Below are 18,626 nucleotides of genomic sequence, written 5' to 3' on the forward strand. Positions count from 1 at the left end.
TACACAGGACATACAATGTTGTTTTATGAACTGATGAACAGTTTACCGCCCTTAATTTTGAATGTTATTTCCATGTTCCTTTAGTAGGTGTTATTTGAAAATAAATCTGATTTCCGTTAGCTGTTCACTTTACACCAGGCCTCAAAGTTCACTGCGCTGAATAAGACGTGAGTTAGCAATACTTTGTTAATGCCATGCCTCTATTATACCTAATTTCAGATTGTATGTAGTCAAGTTAATGAACGATTAATAATATTATTTATTTAATTAAACATTGGCCATGTGTTGCAGTGTATTGTATTATGGCAATTGAGAATGAGAAGAAATTGATATATTTTGATCAGTACAAGATACTCCCACCCCACACATAAGAACCATTCTTTTTTAAGTATAGCTGCCAGAATATCCTTGCATTAGTTATACAAATAATTCAAGGATTTTATACCACTTTTCAAAACTGCTTATTTGTAATGACTGAACTTTAATATATGTTTCAAGTTTAGTTGAAAATATAATTATTAATTTTATAATTTTATTATAAATTATATTATTACGATATATTCACGTTTTAATACTTGATACAATCTATTGTTTTAACATTGTACTAGTAAAATGACAGTTGGGAGATAAATTACTAGAAGATTTTTAATTCTATGGTTTTGTTCCTATCATAGCAACTATGCATATAACATATTACATTTCACAATAATTCTTTACATATCGAAATTAGATTTAAATTATATAACATTTGAGAAAACAAACATACAGAACATTTTCACAAAGATAAACGTACTATTTAGATAGGTGGTTGCATTCTATTTCAGAATTATAAAGGTGGTGATTATCAATTATTAATCGTATGAATAGGTTTAATATGATTATTATAAACCTATTTTATTATTCAGACATACAATCAAAGCTTACTATCGTGGATTCAAACACAACATTATTATAATAATATGAAATCCTGTCTACTAAATTAAAACAGTGTTCCTCATTACTAATGCTTGCATTAATGGTGTAATTTCCTAAAATTGTTGCGATACTATAAAAGTGAAAACTAAAGTATGCGATAAAAATAACTCAATACATTTGGCTTTTCTTGTTTACATCTGTCCTAATTACTGACAACATTGTATTCTTTGTTTGAAGTTTGTTTTTGACGATGGAATCATTGTAAAGAAAACTATATTTTCCGGAAATTTGCAAAAAAATCAGTAATAATGACTACATGTTACTGATTCTTTAATGAGTAATTAACTAATGGCAAATGTCCGGAAATCTTGTTCCCTTCAGCATTCTACTGATTACAATAAAAAGTTTTAAATAGCTTTTCAACCGGTTCTCTTGTTCTTACAAATAATATATTTCCTTATCATGTCAAACGTAAAGTTATAATAACGGCATTATTATTTGAAAAAGAATTAGTCCTTCTAACTACAGGAAACATGACGGAAACTTTGGGGAGAAAGTTTCTTAACTGCGAGGCTTTATTGAGACTTGGAACTTACTTCCATTTCACATAACTAAAATAATTACTACTTCAAAGTGGAAGTTGCCGGACATTGTTAACTTCTACACCAAGGAATACGTTCACGATAGTTAGTTATTAAACATTAATATTATACATTATTTTTAATGACTGACGTTACCAATATTTTGTAGATTTAATCTATGGTCGTGTGTAATATATATTTTGTATATTATTTCTATATTATTGATTATATAGAAATATTGTATTGGTTTTAACACATAAAACGAGGACTATCTTACTGTTAAAGTTTAGTCCCGCTTAAAGAGTAACAGTGTCTGCAGATACACATTGTGATGTGTAATATTATGAACATTTTTACTAATATTTTAATCTCCGGTCGTTTGTATTATGTTTTGAATTGGAATAATAATCCAATAAAGTTCATACAGCATATATCACTCGGAAAAGAAGTGAGATTTAAATTCCAGTTGATATGACAACATTTCTTAAGAAATTCCCGTTTTACAACAGGAAAAGAGTTACCATGAATCTCAATAACATTAAAATACGTTGCAAGGAGTTCATATTGAGCTTTTAAGTGCTTTACTAATAGTTAGAGAGCTTAATGAAAAATGTATGTTGTATGCAGGATAAAATTATCGTTATGTATTATTTTTTTGATGGAGAGAAACACGAAAACACAATAGGATAGCAAAAAAACATAATGAGAGAGAAAAAATTTTTCAAATATATGGAATTAGAAAGTTTTCTTGAATCATATTTAGTTATATATGTTACTATGTGACACATTTATTTCGCCCATATTAGGAAACCGCCCGTAATTCGATGCTATACAAGTAAATATGTGTTAAATTATTGTCAACAGTACACATACCCTAAAAGTGGCAATTCCAATATCGTTATCTTGTTGTCGGGCGATAATATAACTGTTATTATTTTGTATAGTTGTCAGTTTTAATTGTATCACACTAAAACAATGAATGTTATCTGAAAGAAAATTTATATTTTGCTTTTAACACTTTTAGTGCCCTGCCATTTCATCCTTGATTACATCAGTTCCCTCCATAAATCTTTAAAAAACTCAGATTGTGTATTTATAGATTGCATGTAACCTCTTTCATTTATAATTAATTACAAACATGAATAGTGTTTAAAAACTATCAACATATATATGCTTATAAATTATGTTGAAAATTACAACTCGAATCAGTTTTTTTTCACAGTTAAATTTAATAACAATATAATATAAAACATCATTGGTACAATATTTAAAATCTTACAACTAAACAAAACACTTTTACAGATGTGTGAGTTACGACTGTTAACTTTTCTTTACTTCTAGCAAACCTACCAGAAAGAGCACCTGTAATGGGGTATGTTAAGAGTGACGTAGTAATGCGCTATTTGAACAGAGAGACAGGTGTCGTCCCCTCATTCACCAATTGCGGTGTTGGATAGAATAGGGTTGTGGGTGGGGAGGGGGGTGTTTCATTACAAATGTCATCAGCAATGTAATGACACTAAAGTATAGTGTTATTCATTAAGCCCCAACTCTCATTTGGATGTTTGTTTATCGGTAATTTACATTTCGCAAATTGAATGAATGTTAAAACTGTTTGACGTAAACCGGAGAAGTATGATTTACACTCACGGATTAAAAGCTAACATACATCGGCTTACAATACGTACGCTAAATATATCCGTCCAGTGATTTATATCCATATACTGTTCGGAAATGATATTATACTTATATGTTTAATAATACGAAATAATCTCACTAGTATTATGGCCTCAATATAATTGCGTTAGAACTTTATTTAAAAACGCAATACATTATGCATAAACAAATTAGTTGGAAAGACTACTGGAAGAACGTCTATTTTTTTGGAACTAACAGCATGTTTTACATGTGAGCTAATTTGGAATATTAAACTAATTATTTTCCTCGCTTTAATCGTATTTAAATTAGAAAACATAAGTGCAGTCTTTTTAAAAATTACCAAAAAGGATGAAATTTAATTTAAATTATACCTTACCAAATAATGACAGTTTACCATGCATGATTACAACATTTTAATTCTGGTAATAGCAAAATTAGTTATAAATTAAAAACATAATCTCAATATCCAGAACATTTTAAATAGCTTGTGATAGCGACCGTTAAATTATTTTACACATGAGGCATAAATTAAATATTTCTGATACTTTGTATTTATTTCAATCTTGTTTTTTTTCTTTTTTATGAGAATATTATATAAATTACTATTATTATTACTTTTCAAGTGCACTACAAGGGTAAAGTAATGTTATGAAAATAACAAAACATATTACAATATAAATTATACCATTACGAAATAAAACCGAAACAATAAATTAATGTTATAAAATAACTACATAATTTTAGTAAAGTGATTTGAATTATATCTGTAATTATGTTACAGGTTACTCATTTACGGTTAACTAAACTATAATAGTTAACTAAAGGAATTAAAAATAATATTACCAATAAAAATACAATGTACTCTATGACTATTTTCATATAATAATTAAATTTCTAATTACTTTAAAACGGATTGTTGTTTTATTGCTAAAAATGTATCATAAATCCAAAACGTTTAATAGTCGATTATGATATACCTAACTCTGTTCAAATGATACGTATTTGACAACAAGGGAATTCATTCAAACAGAGAATGGCTATTGTAGTGGAAACTGGATGGCCTAAAGCTAGCAAACAAAATGTGAACAAACATTGACAACTACATTTCATCCTCAGTCATGGTTTCACAGCATATGTTTTGATTGTTTTTATGGAAACATTTGATACAATTTTACAATATTTTTCATTTACTTAAATACTATTCACTTCAATAACGAGTAATACTTTACAAAAAACTATATTTACAACTTAGACAAAGCATTTACTGCTTTACAACAGTTTTATTCTATAGTTACTGTTAAAATAGGTTTACGTCATGAATTTTAAAATTAATATCGCTTTATGTACCGCGTAACTATAGTACTCTGGTCCCAAAACTCATCCAAAATGTTTTGCAGCTCACCTTTTGCTATAAATTATAACTCTTTAGTTTAGTTTTATACAGTCCATAACTTTGTCTGCTCTATCGAATTGATTAGTATTATGAGGCATATAGATAATAACTAACTACTTACTTACTGTAATACCAGTACGGTTCAAAACTTCTTCTACCACGATATGTATTAAATATAAACTATTTCATCTTTCCAAGTTACCGAAGTTCCAAATTAAATGTTTATAAGATGATTAAGTAACAACTTGTTGTTTGGGGTAAACACCTTTCTGGTTTCATCATAAAAAGTTCATTATCGTGAATTATATTAAGGAAGATTTCTGTAAATTATAACTTCAGTGATGCAATAAGGAACTGTTTGTTACATAAGAAATGTCTTACAGCTATTTCTGTTACTGTTTAGCAAAAAATGCCTCATAAATAAATCAAGTCAAAGATAATAATTGAAAAAGTGTTATAGCAAATAGAAACGAAATATTCTTAGATTACATTATAAGCAGGGAATTGTTGTGACTGGCTCACTTGTATGTTGCCGTACCATTAACACTTAACTTTAGACCTTGATTAGTTAAATAATTAAAATATAATCATTGAAACAATATTCCTTTAAAGAATAACCTTGTCAAGCTACTCTTCTTGAAAATACTGTAAAAACGTGTTTTCTTTTCAAAATGTTTGATGCATTAATTCTTTTTTCTATATTGATAGCACACTGTAGTTAGAGATTACTGATAAAATAGAACCATATTAAATATTATAACAACAGCCATTAATAAATATATTATTGTTTATAAATATAGATATTAATTATAATAAGACTGCGATTATCATGAATATACAGTTTTACTGCTACATGCACATAACATATTTTATACCACTTACATGTCACTCGTTCGTTAATGCGAATCTCTTTTTCATGTTTAAAAGTTATGCTACAAAGTTCTCTACCACTGATCAGAGAAGTCCAGGTTTAGGTTCTTTAAAGCATATAAAAATGTTTTATCTGACTTAAAAAGAATAAGATTGTATCTAACAACTATATTAACTATACATAGAAACGGATTAATTATTAATTTTGATAATAAGTAACGACATACTATTATGCACACTTAAATTATGTTTCAACATACCCTATAATATGAATAGTTACACCGATTGAAGAATTTATAGGCACACAGTAATTGAATAAATACAATAAGTAGATAAATAATATCGAAACATGTTATTATAAGAAATTAATAAAAGTCGTAGTTTTACATTGGTTTATGCACAAAAAATCATACGTAATTTTTTCTGCATATAATCTTCTACTCAACAAGAACCGGCTAATGAATTCAAACTACATTTACGTAGTTTGTAATCATCTAATAATGCAATAATCCAGTAATATTAATAATTATGTGTAACTTAAACAATACCATCTAGTAAATACAATTTACACAAATTATACAATATATTAAATGTATAATGACATTTTAGAGTGATTGTGTGATGAGTTTTAATGAATTGTAAATTCGATATAAGAACAAAAGCATTACATTCTAATACACAAGATTTGGGTAATATTTTTTATTTGTTACATATAATAAAAAAAAAAGTAAAAAGTAAAGAATGTCTTATTTTACCAGGCGAAGTTAGGGCAAAGAAGCCCTCTCTAACACTTAACCTGGGGACCAACGGCTTAAAGGTGACTTCCGAACCACCACCAATGACCGGGCAGGCGGGCCGCTTGCAAGGACAGGATCGCTCAGCGGTCACCTGTCCAAGCAGCAGCCACGCTCGGCGTTGCTTGATCTGGTTATCTTGCGATAACCGCCGTACCCACTACACTGCGCCATTATTCGCCATTATTTGTGATATAATCTTATCGATTGGAAATAATAACAAGTATTGCTCCAGATGACCATAAAAATTAAATAGTTGTGCGTTACTGACTTATACGTATCGAAACAGCAAGTACATTTTACAACAAATAATGAAAGTAGTAATCAGTTTATTGAGGGTCTGTTCTAGATCCTTGAATTAAATTCACCCTACAGGGTCGATAGAAAAGCGGATCAAAACAATTAATGAGCGCGACCTTACCTATGTCGAACCAAAACTATAGCTAGTCGACAAAATTCCGTTCTAAAATGTACCTGCAAGGCAGTTATTACTACTTTAATTATTTGCTGTAGCATGTAAGTACATGTTTTAAGTCTTTTGGAACTTTTCAGGCAGGTATAGATAGACAAGTATTTAGGGGTTAAAACTAAAACAGCTTTGCATGGAATGACTTCGCTTGTTTCGAAGCTCAAAGCTGAACGTGATTTGAGTACAAATTACGTCAACTATGTTGGTCATCCCTCCCACCTGGACACTTCCGCTTTGTAATATGACGAACGTATTACTATAAGAATGTTCTAATTAATGATTGTGGAACATTCTATCAAGAAACATTTATATTGATACGGGTATTGAACCAAAACTTCTAACATGTCTATGTAATACTTCATATGGAGTTGAAATAACTCGTAAATTAAATGTGCTGTAAATGTTTATGAATAAAAGAGTTTTTCTAAGACTATATTTACATCACTTTTAAAGAACTAAACACTTTATACATAGTGATATCACTTTTTACATCAAACTATAAAAATATTGTAACAACTGTCTACAAAGAGGCATGGTTACACCCATTTAATTCCAGCTATTAAATTCTACCTCATCTAATTTGCAGTGCCGTACTCATATGATAAGATCCACTATCATTATCTTGGTAAAAAATATGTTTAACTTATTAAATACTTTACCAACCATATGGTCAACACCGTACACAATACAGATTGCATTTACAGTTTGAAACTTTGGTTATAATTGAATATCTTATAATAAGCAGTTGAAAAATCGCATACGATCTGAAATGTTAAAAGGTATTACTTGTTAAATAATGAAAAGTATTCAAAGTTTTTAATAATATAGAAGTTGTTGAAATGTTGTTAATAGATCATCTATAGCAAATTATAATAATTAACTGTCTAAATTCCTTTAAGATTATTAATAAAAAATTTTGATATTAAATTTAGTACTTCGCGTAGTTTTATTTTAATTTATAGCTTCTTTAAAGAGAATTCCTTATTAGAGTTTACTGATTCCTAATTTGTAGAAACTATGACAAATAATGACTTACAGAAATATATTTTGTCACATACTTTCCATTAGTACCGTGGTGATCTAAATACTTTGTAACCGTGTGTTCGAACTTATACGTTGACGCAACGGACCTAAAGCGTTCTAATGCAAGAAGATAAAATTGGTTAAAATTTTGATTTTTCCATATAACCCATATTGTATGGCATTAAAGCCTAAATACTCGTATATCACTATCATAATTTAATTAAGATATAAGTAATGGTCTAGAATGTTTGAAGGTATTTTTTTAGAATTAAGGATTTTACTCAGTAGGGCCTACTCCTAAATATCTGTTAATATTGTCAAGCCATTTTACCACCGTTTTCTAGGTAATACTTTATTAGTAATAATGTATTCTCTTATTTGGATCTACACAGGGAAATAATAAAGAAGGTGAGATCAAGAAAATTTTGGTCAACGAAAAAAAAACTAAACAATACGTAGAATCTTCTACCGGAGATATAGTTTAAATCCATCTCATACATATTTAATTGTTAAGGCAAAACGCTGAATATTCATATACAATTTAAGTATTATAATTTATACCTGTAAATATTTTTAGTGGCACTTGCTTCACTGTCACCGGAAAGTTTTACAGCACTGGGGATTTATTTGTGTTGCATGTGTGTAGAACTCGTTTAATTACAAGTTGTGTGACATATTTTACAAAGATATGTACATGAGAATTTTTTGTACACATTGCGATTAATAAGTAATTTTGAACAAGGTTTAGTTATGAATAATTTCTACTAATATTTTTGTATTTAACTGTTCAAAGTAATAAATAATGTTAATTTGGTATACGAGTATGTAACATTATTATATTAAAATTGCAAAAAGAAATAAGTATAGTAAAATCCGCATCGTGTTATTCAGTCTTAACAGGATAGTGACAGTCCTATGTACTTCTATCAATTTATTATCATACAATTACTATTTATATGTGTAGTTTTTGTGCAAATATTATTTTATTTTAACTCCAGATCATGAAAATAGACTAAATTATAATCTTTTTTGGGAAAATGCTGTATAACAACAGTCTAAATAACCTAAACAAGTATACAACTTTTAAGCCAATATTTCTAATGTTAATGTTATAATTTTCATCCTTAAGATATTAAACATAAAGAGTAAAAAAAATTATTTATTGCATTAAAATATTATACAGAAGAGTGAAGAAAGAAATCTAAAGACATGGGAAAATGATATAAATAAGAAATTTCATAAATAAATGTGAGACTTGTCTTATATCTTAGTTGTAATGTTGCGATATGACTGTTGGTAACTAAGTTAATTCAAAATGATAAATATATTACTATATAAGACTTATATTTAATTGACTTCAATACTTGTTCTGAAATTAAAGAAATAAAAGTTAAAAGTTGTTCAAAGTCAGTACAACACAGTTATTAACAGTGAAGCAAGATTTCAAATAAATTACAAATTAATTATGATAAAAAGTTTAAGGTAGCACGTGGTTATGTAAAACAAGTTTAAGCGTTATCACTTTTTATATAACATAATCTTATGATAAAATCCTGTCATTAAATTACGTTACTGTCAAGTCAGATTAAAGTCCTGTGCTTATTGTTTATACTTTCATAGAAGGCTCAACTTGTTATATACATAAACATATTGTATTACTATGCTTATATACAGGGTGTCCAAAAAGTCCCGGGTCGGTTCAATATTTTGCAAAATATTTAAAATAGAGCTATAAAAACATTACACAAAGTTACTGGACATAAAAATCTATTTTATCACATATTCAGTGATCCGCTACTTCCTCTGAGGGGCGGCCCGCTAGGAGTCAGAAGAAAATCTTAAATGTAAGCATAGGTTGATATGCATATCAAATAAAAGGTCTTTATTATTAGAGTACAGAGCCGCAAACCCGACCTCAAACGGATAACCGAGTCAAAGATGACAGCCGTTCAAAGATGGCTAGATTATGGGTCCAAAAAGTCCCGGGTCGGTTAAATATTTTTCAAAATATTTAAAATAGAGCTAAAAAAACCTTACACAAAGTTACTGGACATAAAATTCTATTTTATTACATATTCAGTGATCCGCTACTTCTTCAGGGGGGCAGCCCGCTAGGAGTCAGAAGGAAATCGTAAACGTAAGCATAGGTTGATATGCATATCAAATAAAAGGTCTTTATTAGTAGAGTATATAGCCGCAAACCCGACCTCAAACGGATAACCGAGTCAAAAATTACAGCCGTTCAAAGATGTGTATTTTTTACATTAACCTAAGTTGCAAACTCTAGCCATCTTTGAACGGCTGTCATTTTTGACTCGGTTATCCGTTTGAGGTCGGGTTTGCGGCTGTGTACTCTAATAATAAAGACCTTTTATTTGATATGCATATCAACCTATGCTTACATTTAAGATTTTATGTCCAGTAACTTTGTGTAAGGTTTTGTAGCTCTATTTTAAATATTTTGAAAAATATTTAACCGACCCGGGACTTTTTGGACACCTTGTATAAATATGTAACTGAGTGTGTGTGTATTGTACATTGATAACAGCCAACTCAGTGTACCTATCAATATTCAATAATATAATGTCATAAATATTAAATCTTTTCGTTGGGTATGAAACATAAAAAATAATAATAATTTCTGCAAAAAAGGTTATATATTTTTTATATATAACTAAAGCATAATTGATATAATAGAAGTGTCATAATATGTTGCACCGCTTTCAAATATTTTATGGTTTTGGCTTTGAGCAATTTAGCATAACATGTATTTTCAAATAAAAAATGAAAAGCATATATTGACTGAAGCCTTTCCATAATCTCTTGTAAAATTTAGACAAGTATTAGTATTAGTAGATGCGTATTTTAAATGATAAGATCGTTAATCTAAAGAATCTTAATTTTGTTACTATTAAGAAATATACTTCGGTTTTAGTGCATAATATGATAAAACAATTGTTAAGATGTTAGGAGAATTAAAATTTTCTAATGGCTATTTATAGATTTTCTATGCTTCGGTTATTACATGATAAAGTGTGTGTGTTTAAGAAACAAATTCCAATTTAATGTACAAAATAATTTTGGAATATGGTATAGTTGATATACATGAAACTTCTATTTAAAATTATTAAAATTCTTATTTTTGTTCGTTAATTACTCCTTTCCTAATGCTTGTAAAGCAGTTTTCAAAAAAAGATCAAAACCATCCTAAAGCTGTAATTATTACAAATTTGCTTATCATACTCAAACGCAACTAATACATAAAAACTGCCTCATGCTGCAAACTGCTAATATTTTGGCCTATTAGGCCAAAATAGGCCTTGGAAGTTTCCTAAAACGTTATGATTACCCCACTAGCAGATTAATATAGAATAAAATTTGGGAACTACAGATTTAATATCTCCTTCTTTTAATTTAATGTTTAATATATATTTTACAGATTAACTATTCATACTCTGTATTTTATACATAAAAACTCACAAAATTATTACATGGTTGCTTTTAAAACGTATAGGTCCTAAACATAAAAAGTCCGAAATATAGGACAATCTATAATTCCTTTCGGAGACAATGCACCACGCTTTATGATTAACCCACAATTTTAAACTATTTGGCTACGCAATTTTTGTGTATTAATATAGGCGAAGTCTCCTCAACTTGTATATTATGAACGAAAGAAGGTTTCTGTATTGATGTATGCACGATAACCGTTGAAAGAGCTGACTTGTGGGGTAAACGTTCTGGGAAAAGTACCTCAATATGTATTAAAATAGCAGGCATTGGGCATTTTGGATTCTTAATTACTGCCTTTAAAAAAGTTGTCAAAAATAAAATAAAGAATAAACTGATTAGAAATAAGAGTAAGTTATAGTGGTTAATATATATGTTATATTTTGTATTATATATAATTATATAATAACAAATTTTTATTTGGATACGTTGTTGGATTTGTTGATATCATAAATGTTTGGAAATGTAGCTTAAACTGCTATCTATGTTTGACAATAAGATGAAAGAAAAATTGCTTTTAATGTATAGTTTTTTTTAATAACATTACGCATGAAAAATAGAACGAGGGAAGCGTGAATTTTAATTTTGGTAGTTTAAAAATTTATATTAGTTCTCTGTTAAGTATAAATTTTCATTACCTTTAAACTAATATTGCGAAGACAAATTGTCTCGAAATTTGATAAAGTTAGAGCATAATTAAAATATATAATGTACTACTTTACATAGAAAGCACCGTGTATGCTCATACAAATGTTTACATGTGTGTACAAGTGCACTTAAAACAGAGGTAATAGCCACCGCCACTTGAGATTTTAAATATGTATGTCACTGAATAATCAATATTTTGCTAATTACATGGTTTAGCAGACGCGAATGAACGCAGATGACAAACAATGTCGCAACAATAAACGAAATATTTTTAAAATTGTATGAATAGTTTGTAACCTAAAACCGTTTTCATATATTTAAAATGAGACACTACGAAGTTTAATTAGCGGAATCTCTCCTACCACTTGATTACAACAGCAATATTTTTTCGTATCTGTCTTTTTGCATACAAGATAAGTTTCAAATGAGTTAATTTAGTGGGTTGAAATTGGGTGTGAAATTCTAGTCTAACTGTATCTATATTGTAATAGAAAAATGGTCAACATCCTAACATTGATTGTGGGTCTCCGGGCTAGGAACCTTTAACGAACACTTTCACGCTGACCTGAATTCCATGCGTTTAACCTAGTATTATAAATATTTAAAAAATTATAACCTTAATTGTATTATACTATCAGGAGTATAACTTAATATTGTATATAATTTATTTGTGAGTTTAGGAAACATAATATATAATTTTAATGGACATGTATTTTGAATGTAATCAAAACCATCGTTAACCTATTCACTTCGTTACTCTAAAAAATATGAATTACTTTTGGTTATAAAAGTTGTGGAGCTGAAATTTTTGTAACATATATCAAACTCTATGATATCTAGGTATGCATGGTAAAAATTATAGTGGAAAAACATTTGAACAGCTTTAAAATGTCATTATAAATATATACAAAATTAAGTTAGCTACAAACAATTTAACTATGAACAATGTATGTGATTCATAATATCGACATGATATCAATCTGTATGAAATTCACCATTAGATGAATAGGAATTATAATTTTTTTTTAGATGAAGTGTTCACTATTTACTCCTGTGTGAGGCAGAAAATGACGCAATCTGTGTTCTAACAAACAAAAGCATCCTTTGAAACTGGCATGTGAGAGAAAGTGTTTTATTTTGTTGCTTGTAACGAATAAGGAACCGTATAAAACTCATGTGGTGTATGTTACGCACAAGCAAAAAATTCTGTTTGTGCTTTCAAAGCAAATGAGATGTAATATTTGGACTGTCTTCTATACTTTTTATCTCTTAACAACTTTTTCTCTTTCTATGTTATCCGTTTTGTGATAGTAAGATAAAACGAAAAATATTGTCAATCCATTTAAAAAAATATTTTCTTGTTACGCCAGTAGAAGTAGGTATGGTTAGGTTAATATTAGTATTAGATATAAACGACTTCTAAATATTGGTTTTCTTATAACAGGTGTGGGAATCGACCAATAATTATAATATTTGCTGCCTAAAACGTATCTTGGGTTATTAACCTACTAATGACCAATTTCTTGCATCAGACAGTTCTTTAGAACAGTTTTAATCTAGATAGTTAATAGGGGTTTATCACGTGCATTCTTTTTAATTAAATAAGAACATATTTAACAGGCATATAAATGAAACTTAAATATTGTCTTTATTATTCAAAACACGTTAATAAATGTATGTATTGAATTAATAAATAAAAGTTTTACTACTTATATTGTATGACGCGCTAAAACTTACATTACAAGGCTTATGTTTATGTTACATCTAATTTTTTTCTATTTAATAAAAATCTTTTATAATTTCACCTATATAAAATTTTAGTTTTAAACCAGTTTAATTTTAGCTAAGAGATAAAAATGTTTCCTCCCATATTTCAAAAGAATTTTATTTTGGTTTAACTTCATCTTCCTTATTTAAATAGACTTATATTCAGTCTAAATTTTAAAAACAACAGTAAAATTTATATTTTTATTGCTTTTTGGAAGGATAAGACTCTATTATTATTTAAATGTGTAGTTTAGCCAATAAATATATATTTAGGGCGCTTAATTATATTCCATTGGAAGTATAACTTAAACGGTAATATACCTAGTTTGCGATCATGAAGCAGTTTATTTTTACCTGTATATAAACTTTCATTATCCTCTTCATTGTCACACATTTTTTAAATTTTTAAAATCTCCAAATTGCTTAAAACATCTTTTTCATAGTAATAGTGACTGTTATAAATCTATTATACCATAATTGTCACGAAATTAAGTTCAACGTTAAATTGTGTGCTTGTTTCATTATAAATAAACTGGAGGCAATTTAATATAGAATGTACGATGTTTTTGGCAATCATTGTTTTAGATCCGTATAAAGTTTTCACAACGCTGTCCTAAACTTTTGTATCAAATAGCTAATGTACAAAGTCCTAAAAATTTCATTATCTCCAAAAAACTCAATAATAGCAATGAGATTGGACCAAAATTTATACCTAAATGATGCTTATATATTACAAAACCCTAAAAATGTTACAGATTTTGATTTTAAATAATACAAATTGGGTCCTTTTCTGCATAAAGTATATAATTGCTATAATTACAATCATTAAACATTTATAGCACTACTAATCATAATAAGATCTTAAAATAGCTGCAAAAATCAGAAAATCCAGAATAATTTCACGCCAAAGAAGTTGAATATTTCTTTCTAAGTTGTTAATTTGGTAGTAATGATTATTCTTTTAAATTTAAACTAAAAATTCATCACTCAGAGTTAAAATTGAACTACAGGCATTCATTGAACAACAGTAATAAATGACTTAAATTGTAAAACGTATCTTCGCACAATTAAATTAGAATACAAATGAATGTTAACAAACTATTTGCATGTTTATCTTTTAAGATTATAGCAATTTATTTATTACTTTTAGGATTATCACGTTAAATCATATATTTAATTCTTTACAATATTATGTCCACAAAGATGAGATATTGTATGATGCTGATGAACATAATTTTACTGTGATATGCATACTCCAACACGTTTAGAGATGGTTTTTCTTTATAGATCTCATTATAATTGAAATATTTCACTTTTAATTGATATCCAAATACGTAAGAATACTTTCGCTATATTTGAGATTTGCAATCATTTTATTAACAGTGATATTTTTCAAATGGATTATTGAATTATTACAAAAAACTCTAAATATATCGCTTTTTCTTACTCATTAAACAGTCAATAATACTGAATCTTTAATAATAAAAATACCTACTGTTTTTAATAACAGAAACTTTAATGACTTTAAATAATTAGACGTTTTTTGGCGTATTCATATCTGATAAAAACGGTCACATCGTTTATTGGGTTGTAGTTTATTCTAAAATAATGTACAGGCATTTTTTGTGGTATATATATTTGATTTTTAACAGAAACATTCTGGATTCTGGCAGAGAATTGTAAGCATTTAGCGAAAGTATTGATTGCAATTTGATCTAGTTATGTAAATCATCCTACGGGTTATTTAAAGTTAGATTACTTTAGTGGAAAAATTATACATAACAAAATTATAAGATTATACTGGCAACTAAACTGCAAACCAAGAATGGCACTGTGTGTTCGTAAATCTAAGTGAATATTAACTATCCTTTTTTCACAAAGTTTAATGTGGTTTAAATTTATATTCAGAATTTAGTTTTTAATAGCTTTACGTGCTTATGGTATTGGTAGCTCACCTTAGTACACAGTCCTTAAGGCTAATGGATATGTTTTATCTTGTTAACTCGTACGTAACGTTAAATTTACAAATAAAATCATATGAAGTTACATGTTGCTTTGCCTATTGAATTTTAAGTTTGAGCATTTTACCTAAATTTAATTACTAGTAACATGTAGCCTGTGAAATCTGCATCCTTCAAAAGTAGATATTATTTGAATTCAATCATCTTTTAAAACTGAATAACTACTGACATTTTCAGTTTGTAATTAATATAAAATGGTCAGACAGATGTAAACGCTATTATTTAGGATTTCAAGTCTATGGTTACAACTGTCGTCGTTTTATGAATATTAATAATACTTTTTGTTGGTTAGTATGTGAGTGTGAAAAAAAAATGAATAAATAAAATGCATCCGCTGCAGGTTAAGCATTGATAATGTAAATGTTATGTTAAATACATACATAACGTACGTCTTATGTTTAGTTACACGTCTCCTAATCTATAATTTTATACAATTTCGAAATAGGGCACTGTGTTTATTTAATGCTATATATTTATTTCGGCTGTGAAATATTGCTCTTAAAAATTTAATAATTAACTAAAGTGAACTAAATGGTAAAAATACATAATAATATGCATCAGGCATCTAACAGTTGATATATTATTAGTTTTATCAATGTTACTGTTTATAGTATATTCTCTCTTCAAGGTACAAGAGACCACGTGTCAGCATTGCTAAGACTACGTTTAAAGTTTACGGTTGATTGTTTCTTGAAAGATTTTACTTATAAATAAGGGAAATTTATTGCTATCCCATATGTTAAAATATTATTACACTTATTTTATCAACAAACTTACTTATACGTGGTTTCGCTTACAGTTTGATAGTCTTTCCACGTGTATGAGCACTTCGGGTTCGAGTGAATTATAATTATGTCGACAATGTTGAACTTCCTTGTTGCAAAGACCATGACAATATTTCAGTTGTAATTTTACAATGGCTATTGTAATTTACTCAGGTCTTAGTACATGTTGTGCCATTTGTAAATTTTGCCTTATTTCCCTGACCTAGAAACTTTATACATATACACAGCACTGAAAAGGCTACTTCTGACGAAAGACAACTAAGTTGGGTCTTATAATAGTTTTTCTAACTGCATTTGATATTTAAATTACAGCACTTAATGAGCACTACATATATGCGGAAATGGACAATTAACACTTTACTTTTACTAACACATTTATTTTGTTTTTATTTGGATATTTTCTTATCCTATGCTCTCCGAAGATTGTAGAAAAGTTTGAAATAAGTGTTCTATCAATGAAGCTTACTTTATGCATTCAAGTGTATGAAATACCGTACATTGAAAAGATAGATAATTAAATTAAACATATGGTTGCGATGTCATACAATGATATTTACACAGACCAATTCATTTTATATAACAGGTTATTTTAATTAGTAACATTTGTTTGCTCTAAAGAAAACATAGAGACTAGTATGGAATTTTCGGCATTTTAGAGAGCAGTGAGGAGTAAGCCAGAGGTTTAAGAATAAGAATGGGGTTAAGTGTTAGCCTGGACTACAAGAAAGTCTCTGTGAACTTCCAATACAATCGTTCCAGTAGTTTAACGACATTGAATAACACACAAGACAGACAAAATTAATTTTTATAATATTATAATAGTGTTGATATATATTTCTTGCGAATATCTTATTACCATCATGGTTTCCCAAGTGAGCAATGTAAAAATGCTGCCTCATGCCCAGCCACATCTAATGGACACGCACCATAAAATATCTCCATGTAACGAAAATATAAACGGATGTTGTTTGCAAATTTAATATCAATAAGTGAGTTCTTGAATTAATTTTCAGACAGGCAGATAGACATACTATCTTTATCCTGCTCTCTAGTTAAAAGCTTTCTTAACGCTCAGTAAGTTAGCTTAAACCATAAAATTGTAATAAAATATAAGCCTTATTTAATTTTGAACAAAACACTGTGTATACAGCACGCCAGGTAAGGATTGTATACGAACAATTAACAGTCTTACCCCACATTTAAACGCTAACCCCGGGCACGGAAACACTAACAGTTAGGCAAACACGCTCAATGTACTTACATTGACGTAAATTTATAGCGAATAAAGCTTATGCTGGCAGGAATTGGCAAGGGTTGAATCTGGGTTGTATCCACTTAGTGTACCGAATGAATATTCAATATCTTATGGATCAATCAAGCACTGTGATATTTATTCATGTCAGTTTTAGAATGGGTGCTTCACACTAATGATTTGTTTTTAATTAAGTTTTTATAGGTGACAATAGCATGAATAGTTGCAAGTTAAAAATTTTTAACCACACTTTAACTACGCACCTTTTCAGTTATCTTTGGGAATAAAGATTTCTCACTATGGAGTTATTTTTTTAGGATATTTTTGGAAGCTGTGGATTCATGTTAATGTAAACTGAGTTTGCACTTACCGACATTGTCCTGAGTGAACACGAGCGTAAGGGGTAGCAGCAGCAGCAGGCGGGTGTCCATGAGGGCTGACACATCACGACTGGCGCCCGGCGAGCGCGCCGCCCCCAGCGTCACTAGCCCCCACCAACCCCCACCCACCGCCCGCGTTTCTCGCACTAGTTGATCTGATTCACCCCCAACCGAGCACCGGTATTAGCTTAAGGACACTCTCTTTCTGCACAATGTGTTTTTAGTTGAATGGCTTCATGAAGCTGCTCCCCAGCCACCCCTCGTGCCTCCTGCCCTGTAATATCCTGCTACACTCTCCTTGAACTGTCCATGATTTACCGATTACTGTTATTTGGGTGATAAGTCTACTCATTTGTTTTCAGATATAGATTTGTTATGTATAACCCTCGGGAAGTATAGAATCATACATTAAAATCTTTACATCGTTATGGTCTTGGCTTACTCAAAATCTTGAACTTTTTATTACCAAATGCATTCGTGTGTTATCCCTTATTCCGTATATCCTGCACATCCAGTTTAACAATCCGTGACCGTATAAAAACTTAATTGAGATCGAATA

General features: G+C 29.1%; 1 protein-coding gene across 2 annotated transcripts in view; it reads right to left on the bottom strand.

Annotated features, from left to right (window-relative positions):
- The window catches only part of LOC124362935 (lachesin-like), a 67,888-nt gene extending 49,761 nt beyond the window's left edge, over positions 1-18,127 (bottom strand). For both annotated transcript variants that reach the window (XM_046817833.1, XM_046817832.1), the window contains exon 1: positions 18,058-18,127. In XM_046817833.1, coding sequence (XP_046673789.1) covers positions 18,058-18,118 — 61 coding nt within the window. In that variant the 5' untranslated portion in view covers positions 18,119-18,127. The remainder of the gene's footprint in view (positions 1-18,057) is intronic.
- Between the last annotated feature and the right edge of the window lie 499 nt (positions 18,128-18,626).

Source organism: Homalodisca vitripennis, chromosome 5 (genome assembly GCF_021130785.1).
Source record: "Homalodisca vitripennis isolate AUS2020 chromosome 5, UT_GWSS_2.1, whole genome shotgun sequence".
In the NCBI taxonomy this organism is placed as follows: domain Eukaryota; kingdom Metazoa; phylum Arthropoda; class Insecta; order Hemiptera; family Cicadellidae; genus Homalodisca; species Homalodisca vitripennis.